Genomic DNA, 22,802 nt, shown 5'->3' with positions numbered 1-22,802 from the left:
AAATAAATGAGGAGATAAACCAGAAGACTTGCTGACCAGCGGGATATTGGGGAGGAAGAGGGCGTCAGAAGGGTTCTCAGGATTATGCTTCTCATTTTCCTTGGGCCTAAAGCCCACTGGATGCCTGGTTACACATCACTGGGGACCTGAGACCGTATGTCCAATTGTTGTGGTCCTAGAAATTTGTAGTGTTATGAGGGACATAAGGGTTACACATGAAATACTTAACAGTGCAGGCAAATTATAAGCATGGTACGACGTGCTGAAGAGATCAGCAAGGTGATCACTGAGGACCGAAGTGGCTCCGAAGCGCTCATGTCATCACGTCTAAGTTCCCGTCTTGCTTGACCTCCAGGCACACTCACACTGTTCCCCTTGCCTTTTAGGGCTCATGCTCGCTCTCTCTCTGGTCCCTCTTACTCAGCCTGCCCAGCGAGTCATCTTCCTCCCCCAGGACCGACCTACTGTTCCACTGGGCACTGGGGTGCAGGCCCGCGTGTGCGGCCTCTGCCTCAGTCTTCAGCCCCGTCTCACACTCCTTTCCTCTCATCTGCTGTGCTCCAGCCACCTTGACCTTCCTGCAGGGTTTCCTGTGGGCCCCAGTAAGTCCCGCCTCTGGGCTTTCACACGCTTGTTCTCTCTGCCTGGAACACTCTTCCTCCTCACCTTGTACCTGATCTTCCTTCCAACCTCGGCTCTAATAGCCCTTTCCCAGGAATGAAGTGACCGTTTAATTTGTTGCCCGACCTGGGATACGTTTGAAAGTGAAAAGAGGCTGGTGGACACGTGGTCTCCTGACTCAGGGTGCCCTCCTCTGACTTCCCGGATGTGCTCAGTCCCCTGGGCTCTCCTTGCTCTCCGGGCCTCATCTCACAGCCCTCACCGGGCTTTGTAGTGATACACTGGTGTGACTTTGATTCAACCCTTTCTCCCCATGGACTGTGCGCTCCATGAAGGCTGACGTGTTCCCGTGTGTCTTTGGCACCTGAGACACCTTATGCCACTAAGTAGGTTCCTCACACTTAATGAGCAAAACACTTAATGATGAACTCAGATTCGTATTGTTCTGTGGCGCGTACAAAGCACTTTCATTTCCATTATCTTGTTTGGTCCCTGTCACTACCTGGTGGTTTCCTCATCTCAGTGTACCAACGACACAGAGGTCCTGGTTACTTAAGCTCTCATAGATAGTAAGTGAACAGAGACAAGTCTAGAACTCTCAGGTCTTCTGACCCCAAATCCAGTGCTTTTTCCAAAAGGGTTTGAAGAAGAGAAAAGGAAAGATGATTCCCAGATTTAGAACCCAGGTAACTGGGAGGATGGTGGTGAACTTGAGAAAAATGGGGACTGGGGAGTCTTAGAAGCACTTGTCAATTTTCAATTGCCCTGTGAAAATCCACGCAGCATTCCAGGCTCCAGAGAGCTCAGAATAGAGCCATGAATGACCCCTTAGCCTGGGGGGTGGGGTGCAAGCAGAGAGTTTTGTCGTCGCTGTTGTTTTACTGTAAAATATACATAACATAAAATTTACCATCTTAACTATCTTTAAGTGTACAGTTCAGTGGCGTTAAATACATGTTGCTGTGCAACCATCAGCCACCATCCATCTCCAGAACTTTTTTCATCTTCTCAAACTGAAACTCTGTACGCGTTAAACAATAACTCCCCATCTTCCCTCCCCGCAGCCGCTGGAAACCACCATTCTACTTTCTGTCTCTGTGAATTTGACTACTCCAGTTACCTCATAGAAATGGAATCATACAACATTTGTCCTTTTGTGTTTGGCTTACTTGACTTAGCATAATGTCTTCAGGGTTCATCTATGTTGTAGCGGGTGTTAAAACTTCATTCCTTCTTAAGGCTGAGTAATTGTACAGTGTGTGTATATTCCACATTTTGTTTACCTATTGATGGATAATCAGCAGACACTTGGGCTGTTTCTACTTTTTGGCTATTGTGAACAATGCTGCTGTGGACATTTGTGTACCAACATCTGTTTGAATCCCTGATTTCAGTTCTTTGGGGTATATACGCAGAAGAGGAATTGCTGGATCATGTGATAATTTTTGTTTTCCGTAGTGGTTTTTAACATTCCCAACGCGCAAGGGTTCCAATTTCTCTACATCCTCATCAACACTTGTTATTTCCTTTTTATTATTATTTTTATAATAGTCTTCCTAGTGGGTGTGAAGTGGTTTTGATTTGCATTTTCCTAATAATTAGTGATGTTGAGCATCTTTTCATGTGCTTATTAGCCATCTGTATATCTTCTTTGCAGAAATGTCTATTTAAGTCCTTTGCCCATTTTTTAACTGGGTTGTTTTTGTTGAGTTATAGTTTTTAAAATATATTCAGAATACTAATCCCTTATCAGATTTATGATTTTCAAATGTTTTCTCCCATTCCATGGGTTGCCTTTTTATTCTGTTGACAGTGTCCTTTGATGCAAAAATTTTAATTCTGATGAAGTTCAATTTATTTATTTTTTTCTTTTGTTGTCTATGCTTTTGTTGTCATATCCAAGAAATTATTGCCAAGTCCAATGTCATGAAAATTATCCCCTATATTTTCTTCTAAGAGTTTCATAGTTGTAGCTTTTATGATTAGGTCTTTGACTCACTTTGAGTTAATTTTTGTATATGGTGTAAGGTAAGGGTCCAACTTCAACTTTTTGTATGTGGATGTTCAACTTCCCAACACCAGTTGTTAAAAAGACTGTCTTTCCCCCCTTGAATAGTCTTGTTATTCTTGTTGAAAATCATTTGACCATATATGTGAGAGTTTATTTCTGGGTTCTCTATCTTATTCCATTGGTCTGTATGTCTGTCTTTATGTCAGTACCATACTGTTTTTTAAAATTTATTTTTATCATTTTTGATTTAGAGATGATTTAGAGATGCTTTAAGTTCACAGCAAAATAGAGCAGAAGGAAGAGAGATTTTTTCCCTTATAATCACTACCCTCACATATGCACTATCAAAAAAACAGTACACTAAAATGGTACATTTGTTAAAATCAATGAACCTACATTGCAGATTCTTATCACCCAAAGTTCATAGTTCATTAGTGTTCACTTTTGGTGGTGTACATTCTATGGGTTTAGACAAATGTGTAATGACATGTATTCACCATTATGGTATCATATAGAGTAGTTTCACTGCCCTAAAAATCGCCTGTGCTTTACCTATTTATTCCTCCCTCTCTCCTAACCCCTGGCAACCACTGATCCTTGTACTGTCTCTGTAGTTTTGCCTTTTCCAGAATGTCATATAATTGGAATCATACAGTATGTAGCCTTTTCAGATGGGCTTCTTTCACTTAATAATATGCATTTAAGATTTCTCCCTGTCTTTTCGTGGCTTGATAGAGCATTTCTTTTTAGTGCTGAATAAAATTCCATTGTCTGGCTGTTCCACGGTTTATTTATTCATTCACTTACTGAAGGACATCTTGGTTGCCTCCAAGTCTTAGCAGTTATGGATAAAGCTGCTATAAACATTTGCGTGGAGGATTTTTTGTGGACATAAGTTTTTAACTAATTTGAGTAAATAACAAGGAGCACAATTGCTGGATCACATGGTAAGAGTATGTTTAGTTTTGTAAGAAACTGCCAAACTGTCTTCCAAAGTTGTTGTACCATTTTGCATTCCCACCAGCAATGGATGAGAGTTCCTGTTGCTCCACATCCTCTTCAGCACTTGGTGTTGTTAGTGTTTTGGATTTTGGCCATTCTAAGGTGTGTAGTGGTATCTCATTGTTGTCTTATGCACTGTTTTGATTACTGTAGCTTTGTTATAAGTTTTGGCATCAGGAAGTGTGACATTTCCAAGATTGTTTTGGCTATTTGGGATCCCTTGATATTCCATATGAATTTTAGGATGGATTTTTCTATTTCTGCAAAAAAAAAAAAAAAAAAATGGTCACTGGAATTTTGGTAGGGATTGCGTTGAATCTATATGTCACTTTGAGTAGTGTTGACATCTTAATAATATGAAGTCTTCCAATCCTTGAACATGGGATATCTTTCCACTTATGTGTGTCTTTCATTTCTTTCGGCATCATTTTGTAATTTTCATTGTACAAGTCTTTGCCTCGTTGGTTAATTCCTAAGTATTTTATTCTTTTTGATGCTATTGTAAATTGAATTGTTTTCTTAATTTCCTTTTTGGACTGTTCATGGTCAATATATAGAAAAATAACTGATTTTTCTGTATTGATTTTGTATCCAGCAATTTTTGTGAATTCATTTATTATTTCTAACAGTTTGTGTGTGTGTGTGTGTGTGTGTGTGTGTGTAATCTTTAGGATTTTCTACATATAAGATCATGTCATCTGCAAACATAATTTTACTTCTTCGTTTCCAATTTGGATGCTTCTTACTTCTTTTTCTTGCCTATTGCTCTGGCTAGAACTTCCAATACTGTGTTGCACAGAAGTGGCAAAAGTGAGTATCCTTGTCTCATTCCTGATATTAGAGGAAAAGCTTTCAGTTTTTCACCATTGAGCATGATGTTAGCTGTTTAAGCAGTTTTTAAAAAGATCTTAAAAAGACGTGGGATTATGAGGTCCTGGGACCTACTTAAAATTGTGTTTCTCTGTGTTCTCGGTACCTAGCACAGTGCCTGGCACAAAGAAATTACTGAATAAATTGATTTAGAGAAAGATAGTTTCTCAAAACTGAATGAGCTACGGGCTCTGAATGAAAGGTTGATTTAGGAATCATGAAAGTGCCAAGAATTGCAAGGCGATCATAAGGGTGATAAGGAGTCCTCGGTGATCCACTGACATGGAGCAGGTGTTGCTCCTGCAGTGTGGGCAGCAAAGCCACTTGGATCTTAGTAAACTTTGCTTGGATAGTCTGCTTTTTAGAGGAACCTCCCTGGTTAAGTTATTTTTCCCTCCTCTATATTAGCATTTAATAGCTGGAAGAAAATAACATATGTTGTATCTCTTTGTATTTACGACTACTGAATTAATAAATTCAGTCCATTGGATGCAAAGAAAATGAGTGAAGTGCTATAAATTATAGATGGAAGTTGTTAATGCTAATAGAGTGTGTACTATATGTCTCACTTTGGCACAGTTTTGAGATAATGTGAATGATTTAAAGGCCTTGAGTCTGTTTGCCTTCATTTTAATTTGGAATCGTTGGAAAGCATTGAGTCACCACCATTTCGTTGGTAATGCTGTGTTCTCTCACTGGAACTTAGCCCTCTCAACTTGGAGCAGATAAAAATTCTGATTAACTATAGTCTTAGGATGGGAAAATTGGATGAGTTTATTTAATGTGTTGACATTTCTCTTCATTTGGACTTTTAACAAGCAGGTTCGAAATATGAACTAACGTGTCCTCACTCTTTTCCCTTAAGGAGGGTCATCTGAGTTACACATTTAAAAAATGCATTGTGTAAGTGCAGAATTTGTTGAGAGGCAGCAAGATGCAGTAGAAAGAGCAGGCCCTTTGGTCTCAGCGAGGGATTTTCTGGTTGCAAGTAATTGAAACCCTATAGCTTGGGCACAGGGGATGCATTCTATGGGTATGAGGCTGCCTTACAGGATCCAAGGACAGAAGGCACAGCCGGGCTCCGAAGGGTCTGGGCCGAGGACCTAGAAGCCCTGGGAACTGAGGCCACTCAGTCTGTGTTGCCAGGGCCACATGGCCTCATCTCTGCTTTTCTCTCTGCACCTGCTCCTTTCTCCTCTCTCAGCAGACTGGCTGCCTTTGCTTCTCTGTCAGGCTGTGCACACGGCCAAGCACAGCTGCCGGGCTCTGGCTTTTGATCACTTCCAGTGCAAGGGCCGGCAGAGGCTGCCAGGCATCTCTGATTTCCATATTCCTGGAAGAGAGAATCTGGTTATCTCATCGTGAGTCAGAGGACCATTCCTGGTTTGTTCATTCATTCATTCAAAAAGTCTTTGTTGAATGCCAGGAACCGTTTTAGGCACTGGGGAATATATCCTGCCCTTGTGGACCGTATGTATGTGTGTGTGTGTGTGTGTGTGTGTGTGTGTAAGAGACAGAGGAAGAGAGAGAAAGAAGTATGGTTTGGAATTCAGCCCTGCATTCAGATCTTGACTTTTCCCATTTCCAGCTCTGTGCAGCCTTGGGCATGTTACATTACCCCTCTCAGCCCCAATTTTCTCATCAGTGAAACGGGCATCATGCTTTCTAGGATGGCTATGAGGATTCTGACAAAAGGGTGCCTGTAAGGTCACTAGTATAGTGCCCGCCACGCGGAATCAGAACTCTGCCTCGCAGTGGCTGTGACCCTGAGACAGTTACTTAGCCCGTCTGAATCTGTTTCTTCCCCTGTAACCTGGGAAAGAAGGTCAGCAACTTCACATGCTTATTATGAGGATTAAGTCATGTGATGTGTGCCAGGCCGCTGGGAGTTTGTACAGAAGAGACCCTCGGTGCCGGAGCTGCTCTTCTTGTTCCCGTCATTAATCACATTTCCCCTCTTTCTTCTAGTTCCCATTTGGCCGACGCTTGCCTTGTGACATCTACTGGCATGGAGTTTCATTTCACGACAGTGACATATTCTCCGGTCTAGTGAACAAGTTTCCAGGTATCCGCTGTTATTGTTGGCATTTAAAAACGTTTCCAGGGCTGAGCCTCAGGGTACGCTCTTCGGCAAAAACACGACAGTGTTTTGACATCAAACTGGAGGGCTCTTAATTGGGAATGACTGCCTACACGCTGCCTCAGTGCCGTGACCTTGGGAGGCAAGGTGATCAGGACTTGACCCACCAAGGGCTTAAAGACTGGAGGTTCCAAAACGTAAAAAGACAGGCTCTTCCGGTCTAATTCCACTGGCGGAAGAACGTGACTTTCACCTTTTGCATTTCAGATATGATATGGGGGTGTCATGAGGGGACTATATTCTCAAAAGGCAAAAAAAAAAAAAAAAAAAAAATAGACCATTCTCAAAAGGCAAAAAAAAAAAAAAAATAGACCAAAAAAAAAACTATAGCACTCACCATAGTTTCTGGAACATTTCAATGACTCAGGGAATGTGCACTCTGAATACGTCTACGTGTGCGGCTTGCCCAGGTAGACCGTGAGCTCCTGGGAGGGGCCGTGCCTCCTGCACTTCTGGATGTTCCCACGGCTCCTGCAGTCCTTCCAGACACACCCGAGGCCTTCCGTAACTGCTGATGGCAAATCGGAGGCAGCCCTAGTTTGATGCCCATTGGAGGGAAAGGAGAAAGCAGGACCTGAAAGCAATAAAATGAACCGTTTCCCCTACAGAGTTAGTCTAACATTAATAAAAGCTGCATGTTGCACTAAAATAATAAACAAACAAACAAATAAATAAAATAGACCATTTCATTTTCTATTTAATTTGCAGGAGACGGAAAACAGACGTACTAAAATTCTGGGATGGTATCACAGAAATGGGGTTCGCAGCTTCCATTTTCTTTAAGTATCCTATTTGCAGGTACCATTTAAAAATCGAAATACACCAGTCTCCGTACTGGCAACAGGAGCTGCGGACAGCCTCTGCCTTTAACCTGAAGGCATTGTCTAGTGAGACTATTGTCTAGTGAGACTGCAAGGGGGGCTCGGTGCCACATAGGTGTCACAGCCAACACTCTGAGACGCCCCCTCACTCCACTCCCAGCCTGCTCCCCATCATATACCTTTCCGTTTTACTTTTAATCTCTACCACCCTCTTCTGCCATGATTACTATTCATTATTTTGAATGGCTAAGTGAAGAGGGTGGTTAAGTTAATTGGGCATGTGTAGGGAGAAGGGGACATTTGGTTAATCTGGGTATGATCCCAGCCAAAGGGGTCCCACTTATTTTCAGAAGTTTTAACATAACAGGCACAAACCATATAGGATACAATAATATATAATTTTTAAAAAGCACATCACCCTGAATCCCATCCCTCATTTAACAAAACCACAAGGTGAATATTTCTAGAATTTCTCTCAAACCTTAACCGTGTTTATGTATCACTTTTACGTAGTTGCAGCCAGAGTGTAGTTGTTTCCTCTAGTTGTTTCATTTACGCTTATTTTTAAGAGGAGGATCAACTTATTCTTTTTCTTTGGCATTCCATGCCACGTCTTTAAGAAAATACCTCTCAGAAAACCCAATATCCATACGTTATACATTGGCAAGTTATGCCATGTCCACTAGTGGGTTTTTCAACTAAGCAAACAGACCACCATGGGCCACTTGGCTCAGATTTACTTACAAGGATACAGGACAGGAAACACAGCTTGCCAGCCAGTCAGTGTCATACATTTCTTCTCAGTGGCATCATGGCAAGGGTTCCAGAGCTAGTCTTTGGCTCCTCAAGTGAAAGCTCAGGTGCAAAGAGACAAGATCCACGTTGGTGGATGTGGGTCTACCTTGACTTAGAAACCCTCTAGGAACCAATAGCTCACATAGCTCCTCCACAGCACAGCTTCCAGGGTCCCCACCAGGGTCATGCTAAGTTACAAGATTCCCTACACTCAGGAAAGCCCAGAGCTGTGGCTTCCTACCAGGTATTTATGCAAGATGCCAATAAGGGATCATTTTAACCATATGCTTTGTTGTCAAGTCACACAGCTAACTTTCTCCCTTTAGTGGTTTCCTGGGGAACAGAGCTAGAAAATTAACCCAAGTTCAGATTGGTTCTTAGAGGAGAAAGTGTTTTGTCAGAGAACAAGGAGGACTCTTGCAGCCAGGGTTCTTGCACAGTTTAATGGGAGAGCTATTATTTTCTCTGTCTTGCTGCTCATAAAAGATGACGTTTGATGCCACTAAAAAGGACTTATTGGGATATTGGGAGAACATAATTTGGAAGAGAACAACTCTTTGAATATGGACAGAGTTCCCAAGACATGAATTATCGAATGAGGCTTCACTGACATGTTCCCCATTTGCTCACTCCTCATCTGATGGCCAAGAGTAGGAAGGAAGGAGTCGCTATAGCTCTACATTTGGGACGCAAATAGAAATACAGAAAAAAATACACTCAAAGGGCTAGGTTCATTAAAGGTGATATAAGAATATTCATTCTAAAGAAGCATGTTTACCCCATCTCATATTCCATGTGCCAGTGATAGGTACGTACAATTTTCCACTTTACTAACAGCAAGTAATTAGCTCCAATGACAAAGCAGGCCTCTAGGCAGTGGACCAGGGCCGCCACACCCTTTGCCCTGTGAAAGACAACAATCCTTAGCGATGGGGTGATTCCAGAATGGTCTGTCCTTTGGCTCCAGTTGGCGTCCATGCTTATCTTCTGTCTCTGATATATCCCATTATTCTGAAGATGCATTTTGTATGCATTGTGTATTACTTAGAGCAAGTTCTAGTGGATGTGCCAGGCAAGGATAAACACTTCACATGCTGAATAAACTGAAAACTTTTGGATACACATATGGAAGTAATTTATTTCGTTCGTGTCAGCACATTAGATTTTAGCCACTTTTCTATGGGCAATTTCCTTCAAGATATGTTATTATATCTTAACTGATGAATTAAGACTTTCACTAAAAATAATCTGATTTAGATATGTCTTTGCCTTAAGAAAGCCTAGAACCGTCAATTCTCAGCTTTGCAAGCAACTATTTTTTTGCTGAGTTTCTAGGTCTGAGATGTATGGCAACACGTGGCGGGTGGTGCCTGAGAGCCCACCCTGAGGAGGGGACTTTGTCAGAGGAGGAGGAGGCTCCAGGGAGGGATCTCTGGGGACAGCCATCTGCCAAGCACTGGTCTGGGCTAGGGATACAAAAACAAGGAGAAAAGCACGTAAAGAGAGAAGTCAAATACAAAATAAGCGCGTGCCAGAGGAAGCTTGGGATGCTGTGAGAATTTGGATCAAGGGCACGTGACCTAACCCAGATTTGCTTGGGGGGCAGGCAGGGCGAGAGATCCTGGAAAAGAGGATTGAATGTGAACTGAGCCTCCAGGGATGGATGGGCCTGTCCCCCATGCAAATCAAGGGAGCAGAGGGGGTGCAAAGACATGGAATGCTTTGCACGTTGCTCGTTCAGCAAAGGGCACGTGGCCCATGCTAGTTAGAAAGGGTCAAGTTTGATAGGGCAGTGGAGAGGTGAAAGGCAGGGCCCAAAGTTCACCGGGAGCCACTGAGAAATTTCTAAGCTAGAAAGTGACGTGGCCCAGCCTGCAGTTTGGAAAGATCTGCCAGAGGGGATGCATTGGAGGCAGGGGTGCAGGTGGGGGGTTTGGGGTGGAAAGGCTGAGAGAGGAAACAGCTAAGAGGCCACTGCAGTATCCAGGATCTGAAAGTATCAATGTTTGCTTGTTGTTTGGTGGTTTTAATGTGTTTTTGCCAAGAATTATTGTTATAAATGAGACTTGGATTGAATAGCACTCCCAACATAGCTCAGATTGTGTGTTTGATTTGTTTTGTTTTGTCTTAAATTGGGTTAAGTAGGCCTGTGTGGGCAAACCTGAGGATCAGACTCCTGCGTAACTCCAATGGGCCGAGACCACCCGAGGCCTTGGGGCTCCAGTGAGGCAGACAGAAGAACCCAGGCCCAGAAGCAGTGGCAGGAGGCAAGCTCTTGGGTGAGAAGCTCCAGCCTGAGTTAGGGGTTTTTCCCAACCGATAGGGGAACGGCCACAATAGGGACATCTAGGAACAGACCTTCTTGAGAGGTGCAGGTAGACAGTCAGCCTCAAAAGAACCTGTTAGTATAGCAGGAGCCCAGCCACTGGGCTCAGGTCACAGGAGGACTCCAGCCCTTGCAGGGGAGGCTTAGGGGGAACAGAGGAGGAACATCGGAGACTGCAGGGCAAAGGCATCGCTGAGGCAGCCACTCAGGCACCAGGAGCCAAGGACCGGTGACCAAACTTTGGGGACAGGCAACAGAGCCTCAGAGAAGTAGTTAAAATCCTCCTTATCTAACTGGACTACAAAGAAAGGGTCCAAGCTCCCCAAAGGGGAGCTAATGGTTGGACCTAGAGCTTCTACCTCAGGTCAGAATGGGTCCCAGAGCCTGGGACAGGGGTCACAGGGAGGGGTCACGTGCTGCAGCTGCTTGGAGAAGGTAGGCAGAGTCTGGAGCCAGCAGGGCCTGACAGTGACCTCCCTCTTTACAGATCTACTCTGGAAGCATATGCTCTGGCGCAGCTACTCTTGTCCGCATCTTACTGAGAGATGACAGAGCCCACATCTGTCTCTGAGCCCCTGCCAGAGGCACGGATGCTAGCAGCTACCACATGGGGGCTCGTGAGGGCTCAGAGATGCTTTCCCCTGCAGCTTAAAGATGGCAGAGGAACAAAGGTGTCAGTAAAAGTGGATTGAGGGAGGTTGACACTGCTGCCTTCCAGAGACAGGCATTGCGGCAGGGTTCGGGGTGAGCCGTCTACAGCCTGTGGCTCAGAAGCATGTGGGAAAAGTAGCCACTGGCTTGAAGGGATGCTTCTTAAGTTGGCTGGTTTTTGTAGAGAACTATCTGGAGACAGATGCAGATGTAAACTCAGAGACAGATCTGTTAGCCGGCGTAGGGGCTGGTGACCCACATGACAAAAGGAGCCATCGCAGATTTAAAATGAATACTTACTCCATTTGCTGGACATTGGTTTTCACAAAACTTCTCTGGAGCATTCGAACCACACTCCTGTACTCACAGCACTCCTATGTGTTGTTATGTGTGTCCTTGTGACCTGCCGAGGGATTTCTGAAAGCAAACCTTCTCCTGTCACATTGCCATTAAAACTCGGACAATACCACAACACTGTTTGGCCAGGGGACATCACGTATTTGCTGTAAGGTGCTGTGTTGCAGTCAGTTAAGCAGGTTTTTAGTTTAATACTATAACTAAAATGTGAAATACAACTAAAACGTTTCCAAAGAAGTTGGAATTTCGTGTACTTCAGCTCTAGTGTTTATAACTCAAAAATTCTAATTTCATGGGGGAATAAAAAGAAATAGCTGTAATTTTCCGGACTCATACTGATTTCTTGGGAAGTTCGGGAAAGCGTCCTCAGTGAGTTTTCTCTAATATCGGAGAAGCTGTGTTAGAGCACAGTTTATTAGTGCCTTTAAAGCTCCTTTATTTCTTATTTAATCCTTCTCTATCTCCTTCTAAACAAGAACTAAGAACCTAGGCACTGACATCTTGAAGTTGCCATCTTTTAGATTTTTATTGCTCTTTTTAATATGCTGAGGGAAGCAAGAAGTAGATTATTAAAACCTTCATTCTCAATGTTCACCCTTTGCTTCCTGAATGTAGTTTAGAGAAACCTCATGCATTCTGACTTTGCCCATTTGCAATGCAGTAATTTGGACATGCCAAGCTGACATGGAACTTTGTACTTTCTATTAAAAATGACTTTGCTAGCAAATTTCTAGTTATTGATGGAACTGTGTAGCCCCTTTCAGGGTGAAGCCCATTTTTAGTCTCCATTTTTTTGAGCAGTGATATTTGCCTTAAGAAATAAGCATGCTAAAATTTTAAATAATTTTTACCTATTTGCCTAAAATTTGCTAAGATATATACTCCGTTTCTTTTCTTGTCAGCATTTCTAAAGATGTGACAAGGAAAAAAAACTACCCTTTTAAAATGTTTTATAAGTGAGACATTTCCATCCCCTCTGGGCAAATTAATGAGATCTGATCAATGTCAGTTTCAGTACTCATAACTGAAGAACTCCTACAGATTCCATTTTTTCCCCTTAAACTATAAATTATGCTGTGCTAACCTCTCCGCTTCGTGTCCTTATTTCAAGGAGACAGATGTTCTGCTGAAAGGTGTGTATTTTTCTGTTTTATACCTTTAATACTCATGAAAGATTAAAACAAAGCAACTTAATTAAGCTTCTCATAATGTAACCAGAGTCCACGAGTTAATATTCTCCAGGGTATAAGATGGAAGGAATCCCAGAGGTATATGTGGTGGCCCAGAATTAGAGAGGATATTAAGTTTTAAGTGCAAGATATAAATTCTTCTCTTTATTTGTTATCTAGGGGGCTGACAAAGAGTGGAATAATAAACTAGGTGGAAACTCATTCTTTTAAATTGATGCTTCATTTTTATGAGAAAAAAATATCCATCTATTCCAAGTTTTTCATTAATTTGCTAGGTCTTTCCAAACCATGAATCACTGCTGTGGGGAACCACTCAGACCTTTTTTTAAAATCCTGTCTGAAAAAGTGAATATGTCAGGTGGGTGGTTTTAAAAGTCCCCAATAATGGCTGTTTTATAGCTAGTGGCCCACTGTTGTTAAAACCTCACAACTTCTCTTCTCCCCAGGCATGACGGAGATGGTGCGTAAAATTACTCTGAGCAGAGCAGTAAGAATCATGCAGAATCTCTTTCCTGAGGAGTACAACTTCTACCCTCGCTCATGGATTCTGCCTGACGAGTTCCAGCTCTTTGTGGCTCAGGTAGGTGGCACTCCGTCCCCATGACCCTTGAATTCCATGATGGTTGCAACTTGGTCCTGGGTCCTGTGTGCTGGGAGCTGGGGCAAGGGGTCCCCAGGAAGCTGAGACTGGTTTAGGGGGTGTCTTAACAGGACACAGCAGATGTTGCCGCGATCATGGCAGCTTGCAGAGTTGAACGGGTAGGATGACAGGCAGGTAAACTGAAGAAGTGGGTCCTGACACCAGGAGACAGGCCTGAGGATGGTATCAGGAGCTAGATCATGGGGTCAGGGCGTCTGCAGAGCTAGGGAGTCAGACCTGGAGCAGAGTGTTGAGTCCACATGCGGACTGGGGCTGTTTGGGTGAATCCCAGAGGTGTGGTCTCCCTGGCATCTCGTGGCATGAAATGTGGGAGGTTGGGCTCTCATTCAAGACCAGTGAGTAGGTCTGACAAACTGAGGGGGAAACCTTTTAAGTGTCCTGCTTTAAATTTGTTCCAGAATCAATTTTCAAACGACCCATTCCATATCCAAACAGTAAACAAAAACAGCTTGAAGTGGTAATTTTGAAAAGGAAGCTCTCTATGGAATGGTGGTCACATGGGTCTGTATACATTTCTTAAAATTCTTTGAATTATCGACTTGAAATGGGTGCATTTTGTTGTATGCAAATTATGAGCACAGTTAATTAAAAAAAAAATAAACGATCGGCTGGTCCCTATACTCACCCCTCAATCTCCCACTTCTGCGGCTTTGCTCACGCGACTGTCACTACGTGGAATAACTTTCTGTCCCATTTCTACAACTCTATATTTAAGTATTCTGCAAGACTGAGTTTAAATGAGATAGATACCAACTGTGTCTTCAAAATCAGATAAGTGAGAAGAGCATTGCTCTCGTCCCCAAAAGTTCCTCTGTGCCTTTTTGCCATCATGCCTCACAACCCCCAGCCCAGGCAACTGCTGATCTGCATTCTCGTTATAGATTAGTTCCGCCTGTTCAAGAAATTCATATAAATGGAATCATACAGTATGTACTCTCTTGAGTCTTTTTTTTTTGAGAATTATGTTTTTGAGCTTCATCCGTGTTGTTGTGTCAGACGTTTGTATTTTTATTGCTGAATAGTGTTCCATTATGAATATACCCCAACTTATTTATCCATTCACCAATGGATGGACATCTGGGTTATTTCCAGTTTGAGGATATTATAAATAAAGCTGCCATGACTATTCACATGCAGGTCATACACCCTTCATCTAGCTTCTCCTAATATTAACATCTTGTATAATTACTGAAACTGGGAAATTAACATTGATTTAGTATTACTAAATGATCTACACACCTTGTTTGCATTTTTCCTGTTGTCCTACTAATGACCTTTTTCTGGTACAGCATCCACCCCATATTCCCTCATTGCCTTTAGTTTTTATTTCTCCTTAGTCTCCTCTGAGCTGTAACAGTTCCTCAGTCTGTCTTTGTCTTTCATGACCTTGATTCTTTTGAAGAGTACTGACCAGTTATTTCTTTAAGAGTGTCCCTCAACTTGGTTCTGTCTGATTTTTCTCATGATTAAATTCAGATTACACATTTTTGGTAGAATACCACAAAAGTGATTCTGTGACCTTCTCAGTGCAGCATATCAGGAGAGATACATGATGTCAAGATGTCTTAATTCTGGTGATGTTAATATTGATCACTTAGTTCAGGTAGTGTCTGCTAGGTTTCTCGACTATAAAGTTACTACTTTTCCCTTTGTAATCGTTAAGTATCTTGTGGGGAGATATTTTGAGACTATGCAGGTAGCCTATTTGTCTCATAATTTTTTTAAAAAACAGCTTTAACTAAGGTACAGTTAAACTGCAAATATTTAAACTTTGCAGCTTGCTATGTTTTGATATATATATAAAACCCCATAAAACCATCATCACAATGAAGATAATGGACATATCCATCACCCGCAATGTTTCCTCATGTCCATTTATAATCTTTTTGTTCCTCTCCTCCCTGCCCTCTACCTTCCACTGCCAGGCAACTGTGGATGTGTTTTCAGTCAAGATTAGTTTGCACTTTCTAGAATTTTATATAAACAGAATCATACAGCAGATACTTTTCTGCGTGTGTTGGGGGTGGGAGGGGTCTGGCTTCTTTCACTCAACATGTTTTGAGATTCGGCCGTATTGTTTCATAAATAATTCAGTCCTTCTTATTACTAAGGAGTGTTCCATTAAATGTATTTACCACAGTTTGCTTATACCTTCAATTGCTGCTGGACATTTGGATTGATTCCAGTTTTTAGCTGTTACAAATAAAGATAATATGAACATTCATGTATAAGTCTTTGTGTGAAAATATGTTTTCATTTCTCTTGAGTAAATGCATAGGAATAGAATGTCTGGATCATATAGTAGGTGTCCATTTAATTTTAAAGAAAGTACCAATCGTCTTCCAAAGTGGGTTGTGCCATTTTGTATTCCCATCAGCAACTATGACCATTCTAGTTCTTCCACATCCTTGCTGACTCTTGGTAATAGTCAGTCTTTTTAATTTTAGCCATTCTGACAGGTGTGTAGTGGCTTCTCATTGGTTTTAATTTGTATTTTCCTAATTATTAATGATGTTGGGCTTCCCTGGTGGCGCAGTGGTTAAGAATCCGCCTGCCAGTGCAGGGGACATGGGTTCGAGCCCTGGGCCGGGAAGATCCTACATGCCGCAGAGCAACTAAGCCTGTGCACCACAACTACTGAAGCCCGCGTGCCACAGCTACTGAAGCCAGCATGCCTAGAGCCCGTGCTCCGCAACAAGAGAAGCCACCACAATGAGAAGCCTGGGAACTGCAACGAAGAGTAGCCCCTGCTTGCTGCAACTAGAGAAAGCCCACACAAAGTAATGAAGACCCAATGCAGCCAAAAATAAATAAATAAATAAATAAATTTATTTTTAAAAAATGGTGTTGAGCAATTGTTTATGTGCTTATTTGCCATCCAAATATATTCTTTGATGAAATATCTATTCACATCTTTCACCCATTTAAAAAACTGAGTTATTTTTATTGTTGAGTTTTGAGAGTTCTTTATATATTTTGAACACATGTATTCATCAGATATACCCATTGCAAATATTTTCTCCCAGTTTGTGCCTTGTCTTTTCATCCTTTCAACAGTATCTTTTGAAAAGCAAGTTCTAAATTCTGATGGATCAGTTAATTGATTTGTTCTTATATGGATCATGCTTTTGGTGTCATATATCAGGAATCTTTACCTAACCCAAGTTCACAAAGATGTTCTCTTATGTTTTTGCCTCCAAGTTTATAGTTTTAAGTCTAGGTCTATGATTTGTTTTGAGTTAGTTTTTTAATATAATGTGAGGTATGGATTCACTTTTTCTTGTTTGTTTGTTTTACATGAGATATCAGATAGCTTCAGAAATGTTTGATGAGAATACTAACCTTTCTCCCCATTGCCTTTGCACTTATGTTGAAAACAGTTGCTCAAACATGTGTTGGGTGTATTTCTGAATTCTCTACTCTATTCTATTGGTATATTTGTCAATCTTTATGCCAATACTTCACTGTCTTTGTTATTACAGCTTTATAAGGAGTCTTGAAATCATGTAGTGAAAGTCCTCCAACTTTGCTCTCCTTTTTCAAAGTTGTCTTGGCCATTAGAGTCTTTTGATCTACCTTGTGAATTTTATTTATTTATTTTTATTTTTTTTGAATTTTATTTTATTTATTTTTTTATACAGCAGGTTCTTGTTAGTCATCCATTTTATACACATCAGTGTATACATGTCAATCCCAATCGCCCAATTCATCACACCACCACCACCAACCCCCCGCCGCTTTCCCCCCTTGGTGGCCACACGTTTGTTCTCTACATCTGTGTCTCAACTTCTGCCCTGCAAACCGGTTCATCTGTACCATTTTTCTAGGTTCCACATATATGCGTTAATATACAATATTTGTTTTTCTCTTTCTGACTTACTTCACTCTGTATGACAGTCTCCAGATCCATCCACGTCTCCACAAATGACACAATTTCGTTCCTTTTTATGGCTGAGTAATATTCCATTGTATATATGTACCACATCTTCCTTACCCATTCGTCTGTCGATGGGCATCTAGGTTGCTTCCATGACCTGACTATTGTAAATAGTGCTGTAATGAACATTGGGGTGCATGTGTCTTTTTGAATTATGGTTTTCTCTGGGTATATGCCCAGTAGTGGGATTGCTGGATCATATGGTAATTCTATTTGTAGTTTTCTAAGGAACCTCCATACTGTTCTCCATAGTGGCTGTATCAATTTACATTCCCACCAACAGTGCAAGAGGGTTCCCTTTTCTCCACACCCTCTCCAGCATTTGTTGTTTGTAGATTTTCTGATGATGCCCATTCTAACTGGTGTGAGGTGATACCTCATTGTAGTTTTGATTTTCATTTCTCTAATAATTAGTGATGTTGAGCAGCTTTTCATGTGCTTCTTGGCCATCTGTATGTCTTCTTTGGAGAAATGTCTATTTAGGTCTTCTGCCCATTTTTTGATTGGGTTGTTTGTTTTTTAAATATTGAGCAGCATGAGCTGTTTATATATTTTGGAGATTAATCCTTTTCCCGTTGATTCGTTTGCAAATATTTTCTCCCATTCTGAGGGTTGTCTCTTCGTCTTGTTTATGGTTTCCTTTGCTGTGCAAAAGCTTTGAAGTTTCATTAGGTCCCATTTGTTTATTTTTGTTTTTATTTCCATTACTCTAGGAGGTGGATCTAAAAAGATCTTGCTGTGATTTATGTCAAAGAGTGTTTTTACTATGTTTTCCTCTAAGAGTTTTATAGTGTCCAGTCTTACATTTAGGTCTCTAATCCATTTTGAGTTTATTTTTGTGTATGGTGTTAGGGAGTGTTCTAATTTCATTCTTTTACATGTAGCTGTCCAGTTTTCCCAGCACCACTTATTGAAGAGACTGTCTTTTCTCCATTGTATATCCTTGCCTCCTTTATCATAGATTAGTTGACCATAGGTGCGTGGGTTTATCTCTGGGCTTTCTATCTTGTTCCATTGATCTATGTTTCTGTTTTTGTGCCAGTACCATATTGTCTTGATTACTGTAGCTTTGTAGTATAGTCTGAAGTCAGGGAGTCTGATTCCTCCAGCTCCATTTTTTTTTTCCCTCAAGACTGCTTTGGCTATTTGGGGTCTTTTGTGTCTCCATACAAATTTTAAGATTTTTTGTTCTAGTTCCGTAAAAAATGCCATTGGTAACTTGATAAGGATTGCATTGAATCTGTAGATTGCTTTGGGTAGTATAGTAATTTTCACAATATTGATTCTTTCAATCCAAGAACATGGTATATCTCTCCATCTGTTGGTATCATCTTTAATTTCTTTCATCAGTGTCTTATAGTTTTCTGCATACAGGTCTTTTGTCTCCCTAGGTAGGTTTATTCCTAGGTATTTTATTCTTTTTGTTGCAATGGTAAATGGGAGAGTTTCCTTAATTTCCCTTTCAGATTTTTCATCATTAGTGTATAGGAATGCAAGAGATTTCTGTGCATTAATTTTGTATCCTGCAACTTCACCAGATTCATTGATTAGCTCGAGTAGTTTTCTGGTAGCATCTTTAGGATCCTCTATGTATAGTATCATGTCATCTGCAAACAGTGACAGTTTTACTTATTCTTTTCCAATTTGTATTCCTTTTATTTCTTTTTCTTCTCTGATTGCCATGGCTAGGACTTCCAAAACTATGTTGAATAACAGTGGTGAGAGTGGACATCCTTGCCTTGTTCCTGATCTTAGAGGAAAGGCTTTCAGTTTTTCACCATTGAGAATGATGTTTGCTGTGGGTTTGTCGTATATGGCCTTTATTATGTTAGGTAGGTTCCCTCTATGCCCACTTTCTGGAGACTTTTTATCATAAACAGGTGTTGAATTTTGTCAAAAGCTTTTTCTGCATCTATTGAGATGATCATATGGTTTTTCTCCTTCAATTTGTTAATATGGTGTATCACATTGATTGATTTGTGTATATTGAAGAATCCTTGCATCCCTGGGATAAATCCCACTTGATCGTGGTGTATGATCCTTTTAATGTGCTGTTGGATTCTGTTTGCTAGTATTTTGTTGAGAATTTTTGCATCTATATTCATCAGTGATATTGGTCTGTAATTTTCTTTTTTTGTAGTTTCTTTGTCTGGTTTTGGTATCAGGGTGATGGTGGCCTCATAGAGTGAGTTTGGGAGTGTTCCTTCCTCCTCAATTTTTTTAAAGGGTTTGAGAAGGATGGGTGTTAGCTCTTGTCTAAATGTTTGATAGAATTCACCTGTGAAGCCATCTGGTCCTGGACTTTCATTTGTTGGAAGATTTTAAATCACAGTTTCAATTTCATTACTTGTGATTGGTCTGTTCATATTTTCTATTTCTTCCTGGTTCAGTCTTGGAAGGTTATACCTTTCTAAGAATTTGTCCATTTCTTCCAGGTTGTCCATTTTATTGGCATACAGTTGCTTGCAGTAGTCTCTTAGGATGCTTTGTATTTCTGCGGTGTCTGTTGTAACTTCTTTTTCATTTCTAATTTTATTGATTTGAGTCCTCTCCCTCTTTTTCTTGATGAATCTGGCTAATGGTTTATCAATTTAATCTTCTCAAAGAACCAGCTTTTAGTTTTATTGATCTTTGCTATTGTTTTGTTTCTATTTCATTTATTTCTGCTCTGATCTTTATGATTTCTTTCCTTCTGCTAACTTTGAGTTTTGTTTGTTCTTCTTTCTCTAGTTCCTTTAGGTGTAAGGTTAAGCTGTTTATTTGAGATTTTTCGTGTTTCTTGAGGTAGGCTTGTATAGCTGTAAACTTCCCTCTTAGAACTGCTTTTGCTGCATCCCATAGGTTTTGTTTTTTTTTGTTTCTGTTTTTTTATTTATTTATTTATTTTTGGCTGTGTTGAGTCTTCGTTTCCTTGTGAGGGCTTTCTCCAGTTGCGGCGAGTGGGGGCCACTCTTCATTGCGGTGCGCGGGCCTCTCACTGTTGCGGCCTCTCGTTGCGGAGCACAGGCTCCAGACGCGCAGGCTCAGTAATTGTGGCTCACGGGCCCAGTTGCTCCGCAGCATGCGGGATCCTCCCAGCCCAGGGCTCGAACCCGTGTCCCCTGCACTGGCAGGCAGATTCTCAACCACTGCGCCACCAGGGAAGCCCCATCCTATAGGTTTTGGATCGTCGTGTTTTCATTGTCATTTGTCTCTAGGTATTTTTTGATTTCCTCTTTGATTTCTTCAGTGATCTCTTGGTTATTTAGTAATGTATTGTTTAGCTTCCATGTGTTTGTGTTTTTAAATTTTTTTCCCTGTAATTCATTTCTTTTTTTTTTTTTTTTAAATTTTTATTTATTTATGTATTTATTTTTGGCTGTGTTGGGTCTTCATTTCTGTGCGAGGGCTTTCTCTAGTTGTGGCAAGCGGGGGCCACTCTTCATCGCGGTGCGCGGGCCTCTCACTATCACGGCCTCTCTTGTTGCGAAGCACAGGCTCCAGACACGCAGGCTCAGTAATTGTGGCTCACGGGCCTAGTTGCTCCGCGGCATGTGGGATCTTCCCAGACCAGGGCTCGAACCCGTGTCCCCTGCATTGGCAGGCAGATTCTCAACCACTGCGCCACCAGGGAAGCCCTGTAATTCATTTCTAATCTCATAGCGTTGTGGTCAGAAAAGATGCTTGATGTGATTTCAGTTTTCTTAAATTTACTGAGGCTTGATTTGTGACCCAAGATGTGATCTATCCTGGAGAATGTTCCATGCGCACTTGAGAAGAAAGTGTAATCTGCTGTTTTTGGATGGAATGTCCTATAAATATCAATTAAATCTATCTGGTCTATTGTGTCATTTAAAGCTTCCGTTTCCTTATTTATTTTCATTTTGGGTGATCTGTCCATTGGTGTAAGTGAGGTGTTAAAGTCCCCACTATTATTGTGTTACTGTTGATTTCCTCGTTTATAGCTGTTAGCAGTTGCCTTATGTATTGAGGTGCTCCTATGTTGGGTGCGTATATATTTATAATTGTTATATCTTCTTCTTGGATTGATCCCTTGATCATTATGTAGTGTCCTTCCTTGTCTCTCGTAACACTCTTTACTTTAAAGTCTATTTTATCTGATATGAGTATTGCTACGCCATCTTTCTTTTGATTTCCATTTGCATGGAATATCTTTTTCCATCCCCTCACTTTCAGTCTGTATGTGTCCCTAGGTCTGAAGTGGGTCTCTGGTAGACAGCATATAGATGGGTCTTGTTTTTGTATCCATTCAGCAAGCCTGTGTCTTTTGGTTGGAGCATTTAATCCATTCACGTTTAAGGTAATTATCGATATGTATGTTCCTATGACATTTTCTTAATTGTTTTGGGTTTGTTTTTGTAGGTCCTTTTCTTGTCTTGTGTTTCCCACTTAGAGAAGTTCCTTTAGCATTTGTTGTAGAGCTGGTTTGGTGGTGCTGAATTCTCTTAGCTTTTGCTTGTCTGTAAAGCTTTTGATTTCTCCATCGAATCTGAATGAGATCCTTGCCGGGTAGAGTAATCTTGGTTGTAGGTTCTTCCGTTTCATCACTTTAAGTATATCATGCCAGTCCCTTCTGGCTTGTAGAGTTTCTGCTGAGAAATCAGCTGTTAACCTTATGGAAGTTCCCTTGTATGTTATTTGTTGTTTTTCTATTGCTGCTTTCAATAATTTATCTTTGTCTTTGATTTTTTCTAATTTGATTACTATGTGTCTCGGTGTTTCTCCTTGGGTTTATCCTGTATGGGACTCTCTGCGCTTCCTGGACTTGGGTGGCTATTTCCTTTCCCATGTTAGGAAAGTTTTCAACTATAATCTCTTCAAATATATTCTCGGGTCCTTTCTCTCTCTCTTCTCCTTCTGGGACCCCTATAATGCGAATGTTGTTGCGTTTAATGTTGTCCCAGAGGTCTCTTAGGTTGTCTTCATTTCTTTTCATTCTTTTTTCCCTATTCTGTTCCGCAGCAGTGAATTCCACCGTTCTGTCTTCCAGGTCACTTATCCGTTCTTCTGCCTCAGTTATTCTGCTATTGATTCCTTCTAGTGTAGTTTTCATTTCAGTTATTGTATTGTTCATCTCTGTTTGTTTGTTCTTTAATTCTTCTGGGTCTTTGTTAAACATTTCTTGCATCTTCTCCATCTTTGCCTCCGTTCTTTTTCCGAAGTCCTGGATCATCTTCACTATCATTATTCTGAATGCTTTTTCTGGAAGGTTGACTATTTCCACTTCATTTAGTTGTTTTTCTGGGGTTTTATCTTGGTCCTTCATCTGGTACATAGCCCTCTGCCTTTTCATCTTGTCTATCTTTCTGTGAATGTGGTTTTTGTTCCACAGGCTGCAGGATTGTAGTTCTTTTTGCTTCTGCTGTCTGCCCTCTGGTGGATGAGGCTATCTAGCTATGAGGCTAACTTGTGCAAGTTTC

The 22,802-nt window shown here is 41.1% G+C and overlaps 1 protein-coding gene across 2 annotated transcripts in view; it reads left to right on the top strand.

Moving 5' to 3' along the window:
• The window catches only part of TTLL11 (tubulin tyrosine ligase like 11), a 256,473-nt gene that overhangs the window by 43,034 nt on the left and 190,637 nt on the right, over positions 1-22,802 (top strand). For both annotated transcript variants that reach the window (XM_036856233.1, XM_036856232.1), the window contains 2 exons: positions 6,473-6,569; positions 13,231-13,364. In XM_036856233.1, coding sequence (XP_036712128.1) covers positions 6,473-6,569; positions 13,231-13,364 — 231 coding nt within the window. The remainder of the gene's footprint in view (positions 1-6,472; positions 6,570-13,230; positions 13,365-22,802) is intronic.

The sequence above is a fragment of the Balaenoptera musculus genome, chromosome 6, assembly GCF_009873245.2.
Source record: "Balaenoptera musculus isolate JJ_BM4_2016_0621 chromosome 6, mBalMus1.pri.v3, whole genome shotgun sequence".
Taxonomy (NCBI): Eukaryota; Metazoa; Chordata; class Mammalia; order Artiodactyla; family Balaenopteridae; genus Balaenoptera; species Balaenoptera musculus.
The sequence above is the reverse complement of the archived record's forward strand: the minus strand, read 5'-3'. Positions and strand labels throughout refer to the sequence as shown.